The following is a 20,585-nucleotide window of genomic DNA, read 5'->3' as shown; positions in this document are numbered from 1 at the left end:
ACATTAGTATTAGATTTTAGCATCATTATTCTCTAATTCTTACATTTTAATTTAAAAATGTTAAAGTCAATGAAAAAAGAACACAATTTTATCAGATCTTCTAGTTAAAAAGTTGGTTTGCCTGTTATAAGAATATATATGTATATGTAACGACGGCCATTACGGACTTTCAGTAGACTTATTGTAAGATTATCACATGCTATAAACCACGTATATGAAAACAGTTTACCTTGTAAATATAAGGCACAATAGAGTAGCTGTAAGGATCATTAAGCGCTGAGACAAAGCGGATTGAGACCTCTGCATGGCCCTGTGAAGGTCGTTCTGTAAACAATAAAGTAGGAGTAATGAACAGATAAGGTCCCTGTTGATTTGTTTCAAACGTTATAAATACAAAATGACAATTATCACTTACTTATATCTTAATTCTTTGTCGGTGGTTATTCAGATTCGATGCCCAAAATGTGGGGGCACCTCCAACGGCTTAATAGTCAGAAAACTAAAAGATCGTTTGAAAGAAAACTAGAACCTGAGGTTCAAAAATAAGCAAAATTTAATTGTAGTTCGAGACTGTGATGCGTTCATCTCATTTAAGATGTTCGAAACAGTAGGAGAGAAAGAAAATGAATCTACTCTTCAGGTCAACAAAAACTTCTGATTTTACTAAAGAAAGCGATTCTGAACAACCAATAAGGTGCCACTTAACTTTCATTAACGATTTAGGATATATACTTTATTTTATTCTGCACAATTCACTGTGGTATTTTCTAAATGTGATCAAGTGTTGAAATGAAAAAGATTTGGATTTTGTTTCGATAAATAAATCGATAGAAAGTATTTGCGTTTGGCTTTATAGTAAAGTGTTATAAAACCCAATTATAAAGTCTCCATTACCTAGGAAACAAAATTATGAAGACTTGATGATAGCATAATTTATTACTTATATAAACAGATTAAGTTATCTATGAAAACGTGGTTATTTTTCTAAACTTGAGTTCTATAAGAAAAGCTTTAAGTACTTACAAACATATTTTCTAGGGCAAATTTAGCAAGCCAACAATTCAAGAAGACAGGAATGAAAAGATTCCTTAATGGTGGCCAGAATATCTGTAGAATGAATTACAAAAACAAATTGAGATGATACATTTGTTGTTACAGGATACCACCTTTGAAAACTTTAGTTAACATAATTTATACGTAATGACGTCTAACATCATTTTAAGTTTTCAATTAATATTATAAACTTGATTTTTCTGTGTGAGGTTCGATATGCGCTTAAAAAGAAGCAACACTTTTAGCAATTATTGATATGAAACTAATATTATTGGACTAAAAATTTAAAAATATTTCGATGATTTCGAATGTTTTAATGACATTATTATTTTCCAGGAAGTTTGCTGCCCAAATTCATGCAGCTATATTTTAAATTAAAAATTAATTTATCAGGTAGGCGATAGCGCCTCCTATGTATAAATGGCTAGGATTGCACATCAAAATAATATTTCAAATGTCTCCTCAATATCTCGCTTATGATACTATACAGTGTTTTGTTTTATAACAGTATCTATGTAATGACTGAGTTACAAGTTCTAAGAATATCTGTAAATATCATTGTAAAGGTATTAATTTCTTATTATTCTTTCTTCTCTTTAATTTTTATCATCTGATAACTCAAACTCAAAACAATTGTGTACAATTTCAATAAAGTGACAAAGTTTCACATGTAGTACTTACTTTTATAAGTATTATTAGTAACTAACAAATAATTGATAATCTTACGGTTGGAGCTTCATTGTATTTAGAACTTAATTAGAAACAAAGAAAAACTTTTCAAAAAAGGAAATAAATGTAGCAATGGTTAACATTAATCTTTCAAAAACAGTGCAAACAAAATAGTACAGGTAGCATTTGCACCATCCATACATAAAAATACAAGAAAGAATTAACATTTAGCAATATATATATATATATACAACCACGTACCCGCCATCTTATTTTTGTTTGTTAACATTCTATTACATTCTATGATGTTATGTAGAGATGATGCAAATGTCATCCCTACTATCTTATTTGCGTTGTTTTTGAAGGATTGATATTAGCCATCCCTAAATTTACTTCTTTTTTTTGAAAATTGTTTTCTTTAATTTAAATATAGCACTGTTTGTTTGTTTTTGGAATTTCGCACAAAGCTATCTGTGCTAGCCGTCCCTAATTTAGCAGTGTAAGACTAGAGGGAAGGCAGCTAGTCATGACCACCCACCGCCAACTCTTGGGCTACCCTTTTACCAACGAATAGTGGGATTGACCGTCACATTGTAACGCCCCCACGGCTGGGAGAGCGAGCATGTTTGGCGCGACCGGGATGCGAACCCGCGACCCTCAGATTACGAGTCGCACGCCTTAACACGCTTGGCCATGCAGGGCCAAATATAGCACTATACACGGGTGCTTATTTATTATAAAGAACAAAACTAAATTTATTAACTATGGTAACTCATTATCTTCACGATATATTCATTTTTTTGCCTTTTATACCATCAAAATAAAGTAAAATTTTGTTTGCTTTTCCATCATCGAATTATTTTTAAACTAGCTATCACAGTATGCAGACAGACAGACTGAAATATAAGGAAAATATATCACCTATATATTTATAAAATATTACATTTTAAATAGAGAGTGTCAAGAACAAAACGAACAATTCTTGAATATCCTTTAAAATTAACTTTATCGAATTTCTTACAAATGATCAACTGAGCAGAAATAAGGTATCTCTTTTGACGTTTTAGAAACTTCTTTCCTCAAACCTAGTAACACAGTGAATATTAAAGTGTCATTATGTTCATGACTTTATACCTTCGTATAACGTTTATGTAGTAAATTAACAAACTTAGATTATAAATGAAACTAATTGATTAGTTGAAATGTACCGAAGTGGAGAACGTAACATATGCAATTCAGGGCTGCTTAAATTTTACGTGGATTCCGCAAATATTACACGAAGAAAATAAAACATTTTATTTAAACTTGTGAAAAATATGTCATTATAATGACTTAAATTTTAGTGTGTGTCTTTATATTTTAATAAGTTAGCTTATTAGGATTTCTAAAACAAACACACATATTTCACATGTGCAGAATAAACTTATGTGGTATGGTAGGTGATTAATATAATCTCACTTATAATATAGAAAGTGTGCAAGAGAATAGATAAAATCAAGAACAGCTCCTACTATATCACAACCTTTATAGTGGATACTCATTTACCAGCAAATTATGTACACAAAAATATTCCTCTAAATGACTTATTATCAAAGTTTATAAATATAAGCTATCGAATGGTTTTTCAATTAATTTAAGAAGTGACCAAACAGTAGATAATGAATGGCAATGTTGTTTGATGTAGACATGATTTTCTCTGGTCTGTGTAGACGAAAGGTAATATTATATAAAAATTAGTTGAGTAAAAATTTACTGTGGCTATTTAGTCCTATTAGTGTAAGATGCAAGAGATGGCGTAATAGTGTGGAAAAGTTCTTGTGGCACATTTTAAGTTCTTTAATTCTTCTAGGAGGGTAAATATGACATTTAGGGTATTGAATTTTCCACGAAGAAGAAACGTTTTTCAAAAATAGAGTAGCAATTTGCCATGTTTATATTTCAAAATTGGCCAGAAAATCAGGTTAATGCCTAAGTTTTCTTTCTTGGCTAGGACAACCATAAAATCTCATTCTAATTGAGCTATTTACATAAATTTGAACCTTAAGACTTGTTACCATAGGCTTAATTATTTGCTGAAATTTTGAATCTTAACCTCTGTCGACATTTAGTATCATGTAAAGATATGCCACTGTGTTCATGTTATAAGAGTGGGAATCCTAAAACAAAGTGCTAGTCATCCCGGTATGCTAGGAATGGTTGCATAAAAATAATATATACCTATCATATCAAAAATAAGAAATAAAAAATATTATGAGAGTTTTGTTAAAAAAGAATTCTGTTTGACGCATTTATATATACGAAATACCACTGCAATTTAGCCACTCTTACCGTACCGTAAGAATGATTGGAACATTGCTGATTAACTCCAGAATTAAGTTGAAGGAGAGTAGTTGCTGCCATATGTTTCCCTGGAAAAATCAAGATAATCAAGGATAAAATGAGCAGAAGTGAAATTGTCTTTAATTTGGTTTTTATTTCGTGGCAATGGGAATTAACTGTACATTATATTTTGATGTTGTGAAAGAACCGTTTAGTGGAGCATGTATAAACAAATACACGTTCATATATATGTAAATATTATATTAGAGACATACGTTTCATTTTTCATCTATAACTTTTAAAAACCTTGTTCTTTGGTAATTATTGAATTTTATCTTCACCTTTTTTTATAAAAATATTAAAAAAAACAGAATAAGTCACTCAATTAAAATGTATTCGTATTTTTATTCTAAATATTATGGTTTATCATTTTCAAATGAGTAAAAATAAAATAAACAATTATATTCAAAAACTGTTTGTTTAATTTTATTATTTTACCTTGTAGCCAAGATAAGTTAGAAGTAAGGCCTCTGATAAACTTATCGCCGATAACGCCACCTGGTAACCAAAATATATTTCATACAATATTAACTTGCTTTTCTGGTTATCGAAAGTAAATGAAGTTAAACATGAAAATACACAAACAGAGTTTTTAAAGTCGTAGTTTATATTCATTAAATCAATAACCTGCAAACAACTAGTTTTTGATTGTCGTTTTCACTATATTAGACAAAATACGTAATTATATCTTCATTATAGTCTTTAAAATTTATACATAAGCACCTATATATACACAACCTGATTCCACGGGATTATAACAGTATATCTAAACTTCACAAACAATTACTTGAAATTAACAAAGATATTCAAACCTTCTATATTACCACAAGGGCCAGTGCTTGGAAACACCAACTACATTAACAGTGTTTTTATTGCTTATAATAATTGCATAATTTTTGTTTTTGTTTTCTTTACCGTAAATGTATATAGTTCTAAAATTACAAGAAAAAAGTTATGTTTTGATGGTTGTTAATAATTATAATTTGAGCTGGAAGTTCTTTAAAATATATATCAGAAGCGTTACAGATGGACTATAGAGGTCTCAGATATGTATACCATTTATTACTTTATTATCTTGAGTTTCCTCCTTTGAGTTTGTTTTAATCGATCTTAGCATTTTTTAAAATACTAATAGAACGATATTAATAGAAAATACATCTCAAATCAATCTTACTTTTATTAAAAATAATAAGTAATGTTATTGTTTTTATATATCTTTATTAATTATTAAATCTAACTTCAACATCTTTGCGGAACAGGAAAAACATGGCTAGTTAATTATGTTTTCATTTTTCAATAAAGAGTGATTATATGTGTAACGCTTACTTGAGCACACCACAAACCGAACGATCGGTCCACCCATAATACTGCTTCCCTAAATGAAAATTTATAAATTTTTTAGTATTTTATTTTACAAATAAAAAATTTATGCTTTTGAGCATGTAATAGTTATTTAAAATTACGTGTAATATTTCAAATAATTTGAATATTTGTACGTTGCTTATACGGTTTGGTTTATGATTCTATTTTTATTTTAAAATCTGAGAATAAATTGCATTGCTTGAAAAATTTTCAATCCAGAAGTAAATGGGTAGAAACTGGATTCTTTGTGAAGGCTAAGCTTATTACTAAATGGTCACAAGTATCTACCAAAATCATCTAATCTTGGTTACATGACGCGTCAAGCTCACTCATCGGTTTAAAGTACAAGACGTGTCAAGCTCACTCATCGTTTTAAAATACAACGCTTGATGAAAAATTTAAAACATAGTACAATAATACTTTATATCAGTAATCTGAAATTTAATGACTGGTAAACTGGCGGATTAATAATAAAGTGAATTCATGAAAAATTGAATTATTGGATGATTGCGGCATGGATAATTAAAATAATGAAAGGAAGAGACAAAGCGGAACGTAAGACTTGGTGTAAATCAATGAAATGAGGGATTTATTGTTAATACGATGGTATTAAAGAAGGAAGGATGGATGAATGAATGGGACAAAAATATTGAAGAAAATCAAAAATAAATATCTGGATAGGTGATAAATAATTATGATTATGAACGAACTGTTATGTTGTCATGTGTTTTTGTTTACTGTGTGATGTATGACTGTTTAATGAAGAAAATTCAAGAATAAGGACAATATTATTCGTTCATCAATAAAATTTATGAAACTGCAAAACACGACTAAATTCTAACAGAAACCGGTAAAGGTGTATTACAATTATTTAAGAGGAAAATAAATAAATTAACAATAAAAAATTCAAATTGTACATAATAAATGATTGTTAATATATGAAATAGCTGATTCATAAACGTTAACGGTAAAAGTTTACTAAAGATATATTTGTTTAAACCATCTATTGTCTTCTGTAATTCATACAATATCATCAAGCGAGTTTTTCATAAAAACAAAGATTGATCATTATAAAACAACAGTGGTTAGTTACAATGGTTTAGGAGTTGGCTTGCTACGTATATACCTTATTCTTCAGAAAATCTTAATTTAATCTCAAGTTAAATAAAATGTTTGTAGTTTCTAAATATCTGGATAAAATAGAAAAAAAAATATTCACGAAAATAAATTATCCCTATTGGGCAGAATGATTAGATTATTAACGAAAATAAATTAACCCTATGGTTCACAAATTTATGTCTTTGAAGAATTTAAAAACAATATCCTCTCAAGCAAAGTAATTTTATTTACATTCACGATCTATTTATCAGTGTATTTCTAGTTAATTTAATAATCCAGATAAAAATCAAAATTAAACTTTTATTGGAATCCAACGTAACTTGAATGGAGAAAAACAATAACAATGTGAAATAAAAGGAAAAAAATGAAAGGCTAGGGTGCGCTAATCGCTGTAGAAAAATGGAATATATTCATTCTGATAAAACAAGATCTGAACATTTTTTGTAGTGATATTGTGTTATTTTGCAGTTTAGAATCTCCACATTAGGTAAGTATGAAATATATTTGGTGAATGAAGGACTTTATAAACATTACATATACAATATGTAAATAAATATACTTACCAGTTGACCTGACCGTCGTATTCGGTAATGTCGTCTTCTTGAGTAATGTTGGGAATAGGACAACCGTAACTAAGGAAATAGAACACGATTATTTCACTTTTTACTAGTAGATTACTCCTGTACTTCAAACAGGCAGAAATTAAATTTAAAAATCAACAAATAACTTATTTTTTTACCTTTGGCAAAAATTTTGAAACTGTTTGTCTTCGTTCGTAATTTTGAGCTCCTGACCAGGCATAGGGAAGCTATTCAACAGCACTCTAGCACCCACTCTAAGGAACTGACAGTCACTCTTATTTTACTTTTTGGAACGGACCCACAGTTAAAAGCACTAGGAATATTTTGTGGTATCGCAAGGATTCTAACCCAACTAATCAGCAATGAAAAACCAACTTTTTTAAAATTATATTTAAGTATCCTCAGTGAATTATATATTTTTTGGAGAGGAGAGACAGAAGCTACAACACTTGATAAGACATTTTTGTGGGTCAGCTTTTATAATGGGGTTAAAGTAACGTCTAACTAGTTTATGAAACTTATTTGTTTTACTCTAACGATTTTGATGTTTCATATTTTAATCATCTTTTTTAGAAGATTAGTAAACCTTTATATTATACTCGCACGTCCCCTGTTGATACAGCGGTAAGTGTATAGATTTACAACACTAAAATCAGGGGTTCGATTCCCCTCGGTGGACTCAGCAGATAGCCTCATGTGGCTTTGTTATACGAAAACCCGCACAAATATTCTTATGAGAATTATGTAGTAGAATATTAACAAATAATATTCTACTTTAATATTTCTGATCTGCTTAACTATTGCACTGTGTAACATCACATGATTTGATTTAAACAACATCATAAGACCGTTTCCATTCAATCATTATTTAAAACCTTTGTACCGATTTCTATTTAACTGATGCATTAAAGTATTTTAATTTATCGAGTAAGATATGTTTTATATAATATCAAAAATATCATTAATGAGAGGGTATCCAGCTAACGAATCAATCTATTATAATCATCAGAAGTATGAATGATATATTGAATTAGCAACACTCATTACTAAACTCATATTTAGATCTGATCTATATGTAAGTTGCTTGCTTTTGGCAGAAGACAATGATATGTTCACCCTTTAAAACCAGATTTTGAGTTACTTATTATGTATTTACGTATCCATCGTTTAAATACTTTCTCAACGGTGTTGCTGACTTGAATGTGTGTTTTATTGCTAATAAGGTTATATGTTGTCATCCGTAATTTTGAAATGCTTACAAGATAGAAGGCAGCTAAACAGCATTATTCAGTCACCTACCAACAATACTAAGACGCCAACGAATTCATTATCACTCTTACAACACAACTTAAGCTTAAAGTGTAACGGATTTACTAGTGTATGTTTATTTTAATATTTATGTTTGTTTCGCTTTAATATATATTTAGAAATGCATGCAACTTAGTGTTAAATATGTGTTGTGAAATTCCAGCCTATTCTCTAAATTTGTAGAAGATTCTCGAGTGTAAGAATAAACACTGTACTTTTCTGCCTATCTGAGAACTGAACTTTGCTTGATAGTCAATGTTCCGGACTGTGGATCGAGGATCAATGGTTTGTGACCGTTGTCGAAAATTCAAACTACTCATTTTGGGGCTGTGGATGCATTATGAGAATAAGAGCGAAGCCTAATAGTTGGTTACGGTAGTACTAAGGTTTATAAAATGTCTGTTTGTCTATCAGTTTAAATTATGGACAACTAACTCATCATCCACACCATCTGTCTGTTTTAAAATTTGGCATCTAGCAACCAATCCCCGATTTTTAACTATATCTTATTATCAAATTACTACATTCGTGTTCAGAACATTTTGAAAGGTATTATTTTAATAAAAAAAGTATTTGTGTGTTTGGATTAAACTTATTCTAAAAATTGTAGTCGTTTAATAATACGATTTCATTATGACAGTATTGTTTTATCAGTAAGTTATTCCTATTACAGATAATATAATAATACACTAATAATAACACTGCGTCATTTAGTGCTCACAGAATTTAGCTTTCGTTATGCGACTGTCCCTTGAACTATCTTCCTCTCTCTACTGTTCCTTTTGTGCACTAACGTATCCCCAAAACACTTTTTTTTTTCTCAAAACTCGAAGGCAAAATTCTTGGCGTCGTTTCCATAGGGGTCATGACAAGGGTTTGTGATGTTACATGCTCGACTAAGAGGTTGAGTCGTGACTATTTAATGACGGGCAGCTGTTGTTCAGTTTAAAAGCGCGACAGTTACTCTGCACTTTACTATCACAGGAGCCAAAAATACATGACATAAACTCTCTGTTCTCCCTTTCAGGATCTTGCCAATGTTGAAATCGGTTCCATAAACATGCAGTATATATTCACGTATATCACATTTTAAATTTATGTTCAGTAATCAGATTTAGAAAAAAGATCTTTACCAATATCATTATATAATTTATATGAATGTGCCCGTCCCATGGGTTTGTTTGTTTTTTTTGAATTTCGCGAAAACTACACTAGCCATCCCTAATTTAGAAGTGTAAGACTAGAAGGAAGGAAGCTAGTCATCACCACCCGCCGCCAACTAAAAAGTTTAATAAAATTAAAAAAGATAATTAAAATTACTTTACTCATATGCCTTTTCTCTCTCTTCTTAAGATTAATTTTTAGCTCTATTTCAATAATAATTAAAAAAACAACAATACTAGATATTGCCCCCACGGCTAAAAGAGCGAGCATGTTTTATGCGACGGGGATTCGAACCTGCGACTCTCAGATTACGAGTCGAACGCCTTAACCCACCCATAGTTTTGCTAGAGAGTAATACAACAGTTAATGTATCATTAGAGGAAGTAAAGAAACAGATAGCTTAATTTGCAATTGATTTTATTATTAATTACAAGAAAAGTGATGGGATACCATCAAGTTTACAGCATTTTGAACTACAAATGTTATAAGTCTAAAATAAAGGAGTAAGACAAATATTTTCAACTGTACTGTAGGTTCATTTATCTCTTATAAGATGGTGACTTAAGGTTCTAAGGTAAAAACCAAGACAATGAAAAATTATGAAAATGTAAAAATATAAACACTGATATTTCTTTTTCTTATTGAATGGTAAGTTTACGAACTTACTTATCCCCTCCAGTGGCACAGCGGTATGTCTGCGGACTCACATTTCTAGAAAGTGGGTTTCGATACTCGTGGTGAGCAGAGCATAGATAACCCATTGTGCAACTTTGTGCTTAATTTATAGCAAACGAATTTACAACACTAATGTTTAAGGTTCAATCCCTCCCGGTGGACAAAGCCGAATGTCCAGTGCTGCTTTTCAATATGGCTTTAAAGCAAACAAGTAAACAAAGGTTTAAGAATGTGACGTTACCTGTCTTTATTCATCTCTATTAAATGTTTACGAACATAGCGATACCTGTCGTTATCCTCTGTTAAGCAGCTTAAATCAGTATTTATGTTGTGACCGTTGTGTCTATGGTCGCTGAAAAAGTATTTCATTTGCACGGCAGTCTCGTCCATCAGATATTTGCTAAACATGCTGGTAGATAAGTTTTAAAATGTTATTCAAATGTTTTAGCCTTAAGTCCTAAATACTTGATTAACTTTGTATTCTCTATCATCTGAATAAAATTACAGGATCATTACGTTTTTTTAGCTTTGTTCAAGAACTACTTCTGAAAATTTTTTAAACAACTGTTAGCGTGTTAAAATTAATGGCAAGTTTAGTACACTTTACCAAATTACCAGTATGTTAAATATTGGTACAAAATTAAGGACAGAATGTATCATGTAAGGCCTACTTAGGTTAGAAATTATGGGATTATTAATACTCGGGGAAAGAGAACAGTTCTGTTTACGTCAAGATATTTTAATCATAAACAATTACCGGTAACATTTATGATGCTTTTAACAACAATGAACCTATTTAGATGAAATTAGAATCGTCCATTTTCATTACAAAATATAACTTTATCGATTAATTGGATAATTGTTTCAGAAAGAAAGGACTGGTCTCCAGTCCATCCAAATATTCTGATATCCACAGCGAATATTTCACTGCATCAAGGTTGCAGATAGGTAGTTTATAATAACGTCAACTATTTTGTTGTCGTTCAACACGATACACCGTTCTGTTTTTCAGGTTATTTTGTAGTAATTTCTTTCAAGTGAGTTTTCGAGACAATGTTTCACTGACTAAATGTCAATGATGGCAGGTATGTATTGTCATCAGTATCTTGTAATGAGATAACTGGAAACGCCATATAAGGAAAGAAATAATAAATCAATACTGATGTAAGACGTAAACGTTGTATATATTGTCCGTTAAATTGTAAGAAAATAAAATATTTTATTAGATAGATTTTGATACTTAAAAAAATGCTGCTGTTCCATCAGACTTAGCTTTTAGAATAATGTTCCCTTGAAATGTTCAGACTGTTTTATTTTGGGTGCAAAATATTCTCTTCATTAATAAGCCATAAACCCAACTATAAATAATCTTACAAGTACACGTGGATGCGAAACTATGATAAGGTCTCTTCCAAGGAATTACATACCTTCCAGTACAATCAGTGAAGGAGATGATGCCTCGCTACACCATTTAAATTTATCACTAACTGCTCCAATACAAAATGGTTGCTTCAAAAGAAGACTAAATTAATAAGAGAATGGTTTAGGAGACGGGATAAAAAATGTCCAACATGAAAGAAATCATCAAGAAGAGGCCCGGCATGACCATGTGGGTTAAGGTGTTCGACTCGTACTCCGAGGGTCGCGGGTTCGAATTCCCGTCACAGCAAAACATGCTCGCCCTTTCAGCCGTAGGGGCGTTATAAAGTGACGGCCAATCCTACTATTCGTCGGTAAAAGAGTTGCCCAAGAGTTGACGGTGAGTTGTGATGACTAACTATCTTCCCTCTAGTCTTACACTGCTAAATTAGGGACGGTTAGCTCAGACAGCCCTTGTGAAGGTTTTCGTAAATTAAAACAAAGCAAACAAAACATCAAGAAGAAAAAACAAAGTTTAAATAAAAGTAAACATAAAGTCATCATAAATGCTTTCCCAGGTTTAGTGGTACGTTTTATGAGGGTATTCTAAGAAACAAAGAAATGAAGGAACGTGATAGACACTTTGAAAAAGAAGTGAAGAAAGCTGATGGCCATTTTTTTGTATTCTCCAAAAGCGTAGAGGTTTCTGCGTACTTGGATCATTTTTGTGAACCATCGTTTGCAAATTTACAAAGGAAAACTAAATTTGAAACCACATACGAATGATTTGATTCCATGGCTTTGCTGATGAACATTGGGTGGATTATTGCTGTGTCTAAACATAATAAGGAGCTTACTTCAGAAGCATTTATTCCTGGTTTGACATGGAACTGAAATACAATATATTACACACTTATTTGTTAAGAAGTTACACAGTATGGTTTGTTAGAACATAATTAAACATTCCTGATGAAACAGGTTTCTATACACAGGGGCTTACATACTAAAAAACTTCAGTTATAATCATGGAAAATCTGTTAAAGATATTGAGGGGTCATTTTTTAACCTTATAAAGGTTTTGTTATGATCGAGCTATTCTCAAATTTCTCTTTCCCTTCAACTTTGTTCATCAATTTTGTTCAGTTTATGATTACTCCTATCAAAAACCGACTTAGACGAATGTAAACAAAATGAACTGCTATTTATTGTTCGTGATCAGTAACACTTATATTTAGAAATTCATTATATTTCCTACTGGTAGCAGTTCCATCATTCATCTGTTTTCTCTCACATTTCCCGATCTTCTCTTTTGACATTAATTGTCTTTTCCTTTCTCAAATCAAACTGTTCTCCTCTTTTTGGCATTGCACCTCTTTCCCGTAGATCAGATTATAACATTTTTATAACCATAATGGTCTTGTAGTCTTTATATTGACCGGACATAGATAGACGACCTTTACACCTGCTCCCTTCAATCATTTTCTAACGATTTTGAGCACTCTAATTCCTTAGAGACTAACCTAAGTCCAGTCACTTTCTCGCACTGTTTTAGCTTTAACTGATGTTATTTTACAATTAACTTTAAAAAGCTTTCATTCTTTTCCTGACTAGACTAATCAATGTTTGTTATATTCAGTCTCGGTTTTGTTTCTCTCTTAACTTAACATTATCCCAGATTTCAAAATCCTGACATATCACACGCTTCCTTAGACTGTTTCGTCACTCACTGTCGTTTAATGAATACTTATAATTTCATTGTCTTCGTTGTGTCAAATTACCGTTCAAAGTCTTTGGCTAGATATTTTAAAGACTTCATAGTCTTATATATATTAACATTTCAAAAATGTCACAGGAATTTTATAAATATAACCATTCACAATTAATTTGGGAATACCTCCATCCCCTTCATTACACATTTAATGTTTAAGGTTTGAACCAGTAAATTAACAAAGTCTTAATCTTTCATTCATCGACATAGCCGGAGATTCATACATAACGTCAGTTATAAATCTAGCTGGATTATTTTAATTATGTTATCGATATACACTATATATTAATCTTAATTAGAGTGAAATAAAGGCTGATCTTAATAATTTAAGCACAAGATGGCCTCTGCACTTCAATGATCAGGTTCTCCTGTATAAGTAACTGCAAAATGAAGTTCTTGTGGTAACAATTTTTGTCACAGCAGTTTCATGTTTGTATTATTCCATTTGTGCAACCATATTGAATGGCTTAGCTAATTTCCCTGTGATGAATCCTTTACTTATGATAATGGGTCTTAACTTGCCAATCCAAAACACAATTGCCCAGCATCCTTTATCGGTAATGATCGAAGATTTGCTGTGTACTAGGACCTTCTGGTTTAAATACACCACTGTATGTTTCATGCTATTCTCACTTATTTACTTTAGTACTACCCCTATAGCCGTAGCAAAAGCATATTGGTAGCTACCTTCTTCTAAATAGCTATATAAACCTGTTTCTTTTTTTTACATAGTGTCAATTTTTATTTCCTAAAAGCCCCATTATTGACCTGAACCCCCCTCCCAACACATTCTGGCCCTGATTTATAGATTAATGCTGTGAAGAGGGCTGATATTTCTGAAAACCTAGAATAAATGTCCTGTAATACTTTACTAGCACAAGCAAAGATCCCACTTCTTTTTTATCACAGATTTCTCCCAATCTCTAACAACTTTTACTTTCCTTATACAGGAGCTATCAATCCTTTACCCACCATGTGACCTAGATACTTTATATAACTTACCCCAAATTCACAAACAGCTGGATTTGCTGTTAAGCTTACATTGCTCAGTTGCGCTTCCCTCAATCCTCTTATATGCTCATCCAAGTTATCTATGTAAGGTGTGACTAGCTTTGCTAAGCCTCTTAAGACATTATTCATTACCCTCCAAAAATCGTTATTGGAGCGTTATTTGCTCTAGAAAGCATTATATTAAATTAAAATAATTAATAGAGGCAGAACATGTAATTTATATGTATTATTTTCAACTCATCTTGCAAATCACCTTTCAATAAATTAATTTCACTAATGCACTTTGCTTGACTATTTTTATTTATCGTATTCTTCATGTGAAGTAGAGGACAGGAACAGGCAGACGGAGCTTCTTCAACCTCCTCATGTCTATATCGTCTAACTTCATTTATCTTAGATATGTATACTGCAGACAAGGAAATGGGACTAGAATATTCCCTAATATTCCTCCTTTTAACAATTTATCTATTCCATCTTTTAGAGCTCCTCTCAAATGGTATAGTGCTCTCGTTTTGGATTCTTTTATTGCATCATTAGAGGTTATTTTAGCACGTGCTTAATTAATCAAGTCTGCCCTTGGCCTATTATCAATTGCTCTCTCACAGTCTCTTGCATTCTCTTATGTTGCTCAAGCTTTAAATCCACAAAACGATGAACATGCTTTGTCTGCTCATAAGGATCTCAAACAGTTTTCTGCTCACTTTTGTTACGACTAGTTTCTAAACAGATCACACAATTTTTTAGTTGCGACTCTAGCGTACCATAACTTAAGCCTGTTTACATTCCGATTAAGAAGTTAGCACACAGGATCACATACAGAAGTTGTAATGGTTTTCAAGTGTGACCAAAAACTCGAGAGATTTTGAAAACTATTAAGCCTATTTCTATGTTACATTTGTACCATTACCTCTCCTTCCCTGTATGTACCTCATATGTCATTACATTTACACACTTCATTACAAGAAAATGACCTATCCATCTTACTGGTAAACTATTTTAGTACCGCAACTAGCTGATACACCTTAAGTTCCATTTCTCTGTCATTCTTAGCATAACAAAACCTTTGTTTACTGTTATTCTTCTGGGTAGTTTAGACATTAACTTCTGCTCCTTCATTAACGTTTGCCTCAAATTGGTTACATATCCTGAAAGAAATTATTGAAACTTCTCGATATGCAAAATATGAAAATTACCATCTATATTCATTAAGAAGTCTATAGGAAACCTGACCCTTAAGGTACCACTATCAATTTCACGAGGCCCACATCCTAATACTGTCTGTTTACATTTTTTTGGAAGTACTGTTTGCTTCCTATCAGATATTAGTCATTCACACAACATTTACGCATCATCCGAGTTCAGTTACCTCTGGTTCCCCTATCTCGGGTTTACTGTAACATTTATTCTAACCTTCATCTTTTAACTGCTATTTTATGACATGTTCTCAATTCATATTCCCTTGGCTATCAGCAGTTAAAAAATTCGTCACTATTTATATTTCATTTGGTTACTTTGGCTTCGTACTACCGCTGCTACTGGTGTATTTTGGAATCCGACAGCTTTTACCTCATTATCATGCAAAACTGGGTGTGGGATCGTAAATTGTACCTGTCCGACTATTTCATCTTCGCAGATTGACTTTTCAGTGTGACTTTAGCAGGTGGAACAGTATGTCGAGCTTGTCTTGATGTGGTGCTTTACCCATTTTAATCTATCATCTGTGAGTTGATGTGTGTGTGTGATTTCTTATAGTGAAGCCATATCGGGCTATCTGATGAGTCCACCGAAGGGAATCGAACCCCTGATTTTAGTGTTGTAAACCCCTAGAGTTACCGCTGTACCAGCGGGGGACTATGAGGTGATTATATTTTATCAGTTCTTTTCTTCACAACATTGTTCTAACTACCAGTATCCCTTACTGCATTTATGGCTTGCAAACCTATCACCACTTTTTCTGATTATACTTATTTCAAAGATTTTTTCTGTTTCCAAAACAACACATATTGTTTTTTCATTCTGCAGTTTTCTTATTCTCCCTGTAGAATTTAACTATAAACCCAACACCGCAAACATTTTTAATTTATCTCGGTATTTACAAGGTATCTCTATAAAGAAAACACTCTTACAGTTTTCGAGGACTGCAGATGCAATTTTATTTGTTTCTGACAGGTAGTTCTACTACCTTGATTTCCACTTACTGTTTCTTCATCACTACCCATGCATCTGTTTACATGTATTTGCTTCTTTCATATCTTTTAATGGCATTACTATCTGTATTGGTAGTTTTATTAAATTTCCTCTTGCGATATTAAATTTACGTCTCCAGCACAATTAAAACCTTCTGTCCACTTGATTCGGAACTCTTGCAGGGTTCTTCCGTACTCTTTAAATGTCTCACTTCCAGTTTCTTCCTCAATCTGTATTTCCTGTGCTAAATATCAAGAATTAACTTATACGTCTATAAATTAGCTTATTTCACAACATCGTACAGTAATTCGTCCATGTTTCCAGTTTTTGCATACTACTAATGATCTCCTAGTCAATGAAAAAAGTAATTTCTTCACTATATACTGTGGCGTGTACCATTATCATCACTATATCCTGTGGCGAGTACCATTATCAGCTCTTGTTATTTTTTCAAAAGCACAAAATATATTTATATTGATTATTTTCAAAACTCAGTTAACTACCGATTAACGTTTTTCTCATGCTGACTCCAGACGTACCCTACTTTCCACTCATCATCATCATCTTGAATCATTTCTCCTTGTGCATATCTTCTAACTTAAGTTCTAAATGATTTTCTTAATTTCAATTTTCCAAGCATTTATCCTCCCTTTACTAACATTTCATTTCTCAGCAAGTTCTGAAACACTACCTCTGTTCCTGTGCTTTCATAGAGCTCAAGGTTAGAAATATCAACTATTATGACTTGCACAACAAGTAAGGCTTCGCGTACTTCAATTTGTTGCCTTTTGTTATTAGAGTTTATACCAAGTTCTCTTCATATACCTACCAAGCTTTAGTGTTATTGATTTTGATTTCTCATCCATGTTATTATCATTTCTCTGCTTTTAAACAATGAGCTTCCCACTTTACAACCTGTAACAGTTAACTGAACCAACATCAGATTTAAAACAGGCAAGTTAAACGATAATTACTATCTTGTATATTTCACTATTTCATCTAGTTTAATTTTGTCTTTGCATTTTCTTAACGTGATTTAAATCTCAAAGTTTTCTTTCGTTGTTAGGGCTTTAATTTCTAACATAATGATGAACCCCACTCCTGACACAACTTAGTTAATAGTTAAGATAGTGCTACAGTCCCTCTTTGCTCTTTTTCTTATTCAGGATATACTTCATTCTTTCAAAAATCAACTTGTACCAGTGTAAACACAACAAATAACTGCTTATTATTAGTAATCAACAACAAATACATTAAAATTAAATTTTGTTTCTTACTTTCTTCATCCGCCCCTCTAACCTTATTTGTTATGTCTCACATGCTTCTATCTTACCCTTTGGACATTATTGAGTTATTATTTTTTGTGTATTTTTTAAGACTACACCAGATGAGTACCTTTCTTCCTAACCTTGCATCTTTCTACCGTATGTCTAATTATTACCTTTCATAACCATAAGAAATTCTGTTTTCTTCATAACTAAACTTAGAAAGGAAATGGCTAGAATGGTTCCGTCCAATCATTTTCGAATTATCTAACGTACTTTAGAGACTGACCAACTACTATTGACAACTTCCTCATGCTGTCTCAACTTTAACTGATTTTACGTTACGACTAGCTTCATAGCATGGTATAATATTTATGTCATGTTAGGTATACGTCTTATATTAAAATTCATGTTCAAACAGCATACATAAAGTAAGGCAGAAAGAATGAATAGAGGTACTTTCAAAAGCTTTGTGAAATCCAAGTAGTAGGGAAGGTTAGTTTGATTAACGGATTAGGTCTCAAGCACATATAGTGTGTTAGAAAACAAACTGTTCTTGCTTACCAGATACGTAGTTTCTCAGTGATTTTATTTTGTGTGGTGTTAAAGATGCTTATTTTTATATACTTTCACTAACTGAGCTTGAAATATCAAACAGTTCCATCTATTGAATTCTGTATTTGGTTTGTTTATTAATCAACACTTTGTGTAAAGTGCTTATCAGGTTGTGCTGTATTCAGTGTGTCTGAGACTTTAATTTGTGTTGAACACAGCGTACATCTGATCAATTTCTACTATTAGTAGAAGTGACGTACTTATAATGTGATTCACTCAAAACGTGCTCCCCAGTGGCAAAGCGGTATGTCTGGGTTTAGAACACAGCACAGATAGCCCAATGCGTTGTTCTTAACTTCAAACGAACAAACACCCAAGACGTTTAAACATAAATGCTGTTAATACTGCTATTAAACATAATGATTATTGTCAGGATTTCTTATGTATTTTCATACAGAAACAAACTGATTTCACCCAACTGTGTAGTAGTATAAGAAATGTAATACGTAAATTCTACTGGAAGAAAACGATATATAAGTACAGTTACGACAGAAGGTGCTCGTATCCCTGCATCGTGAGTAGTTTTTTCCTCATAACTTAAAAAGTAGCACGATTAGTATAATGAAAGTAGGGTATATTATAAATATTATACTAACACACATCTACATAATTTTTCATGTAAATTGAACGACAAATAAACTGTTTATAAACAAATAATCAAACTTGCTTAGGATCATTGTCGTGCTGGCCAAGCCGCGAGTTCCGACCATCATTCTTGATATAAGTGCCTAATATATCAACGTACTCTTCTTTTCTCATGATTCCGTTGACGCAGTGAGGGCTGCCTACACCAGAAGAGCTGAAGGAACCCCATAGCATAATCGAACCACCTCCGTGTTTAACTGTAGGGATGGTGTTCTTTGGAAGATTTCGTTCCCCCTTCTTAAAAATATAGCGAACATCATTGTGGCCGAATAGCTCGATTTTAGTCTCGTCTGACCAAAGAATACTCCTCCAATAGGTAAAGTGTTTATCTACATGCTTTCTTGCATACCCCAATCGTGCTTCTAAATAAGCAGGCTTTAAATATGGAGTTCTATGAGACCGGCATGCTTTGAACCCAGAAGAGCGTAACATGTTCGTAACTGTAGAGGTGCTGACTTCAACCCCAGTTTCCCTTACCAGTTTCTGTACGTTATTACGTGTTAAACGAAAGTTCATACTAACTTCTGTGAGAACCTTCCTCTTGGTTCTCTCTGGAATTTTGGTGGGGCGTCCGGAATGAGGGAGGTTAGCAGTTGATCCTGTAAGCTTAAACTTAGCAATTATGTTTTGAACAGTAGATTTCGGCACATTTAGTTGTGTAGCAATACCGGAAAGAGACACACGAAACTGTATTTTACAATAATTCAGTTTTTTAAATCACTGAAAAGTTGTTTTCTGTTCGCCATGATGACCAAGCATATAATGACGGAGACGGCGCTAAATTGCCGGAAGTACATTTTTTGCTGGCTAAATTCCAATAATTATGAACCCAGTGTCTAGTTCTGGAATGGTATAATGTAGTTTATTTGCCAAACTAAACAAAATTTTTACGGGAATATCAGTTTTTTCACACGTTCTGAAATGTACGAACACTTTCTGCTCCTCCTATTTTTGGTTATTTGTTTATAAACAGTTTATTTGTCGTTTAATTTACATAAAAATTTATGTAGGTGTGTGTTAGTGTAATATTTATAATATATTATACTTCTATTAGCCTAATCATGATACTTTTTAAGATATGAGCTAAAAACCACTCGGGACGCAGGGGTACGAACACTTTCTGTCGTAACTGTAAGTTGGTTGTGTGAGAGTTAACGTTTTCAAATGTTCTGTGCCTTAAGTTGGCATCGCTACCTTTTATTAGTTAATATAATAACTCTGTTTCTTAGTAAACATCTGACACAATAATTATGTTATTTATAAAACAAAGATTTGCCATTTCTATATGACGTGATAGTAATAACAATGCAGTATCAAACTGGAACAGCGGTAAGTCTACAGATTTATAACACTAAAAACAGAGATTCGATTCCCTTCGGTGGGCACAGCAGATAACCTGATGTAATTTTGTTATTAGAAAAATAC

General features: G+C 32.3%; 1 protein-coding gene across 10 annotated transcripts in view; it reads right to left on the bottom strand.

Annotated features, from left to right (window-relative positions):
* The window catches only part of LOC143239501 (potassium channel subfamily T member 2-like), a 151,978-nt gene that overhangs the window by 57,004 nt on the left and 74,389 nt on the right, over positions 1-20,585 (bottom strand). For all 10 annotated transcript variants that reach the window (XM_076480632.1, XM_076480631.1, XM_076480629.1 and 7 more), the window contains 6 exons: positions 7,146-7,214; positions 5,428-5,476; positions 4,540-4,599; positions 4,056-4,130; positions 1,024-1,107; positions 230-324 (listed from right to left, as the gene is read on the bottom strand). In XM_076480632.1, the coding sequence (XP_076336747.1) occupies positions 230-324; positions 1,024-1,107; positions 4,056-4,130; positions 4,540-4,599; positions 5,428-5,476; positions 7,146-7,214 (432 nt within the window). The remainder of the gene's footprint in view (positions 1-229; positions 325-1,023; positions 1,108-4,055; positions 4,131-4,539; positions 4,600-5,427; positions 5,477-7,145; positions 7,215-20,585) is intronic.

Source organism: Tachypleus tridentatus, chromosome 13 (assembly GCF_004210375.1).
Source record: "Tachypleus tridentatus isolate NWPU-2018 chromosome 13, ASM421037v1, whole genome shotgun sequence".
In the NCBI taxonomy this organism is placed as follows: Eukaryota; Metazoa; Arthropoda; class Merostomata; order Xiphosura; family Limulidae; genus Tachypleus; species Tachypleus tridentatus.
This window is presented reverse-complemented; position numbering and strand designations above follow the sequence as displayed.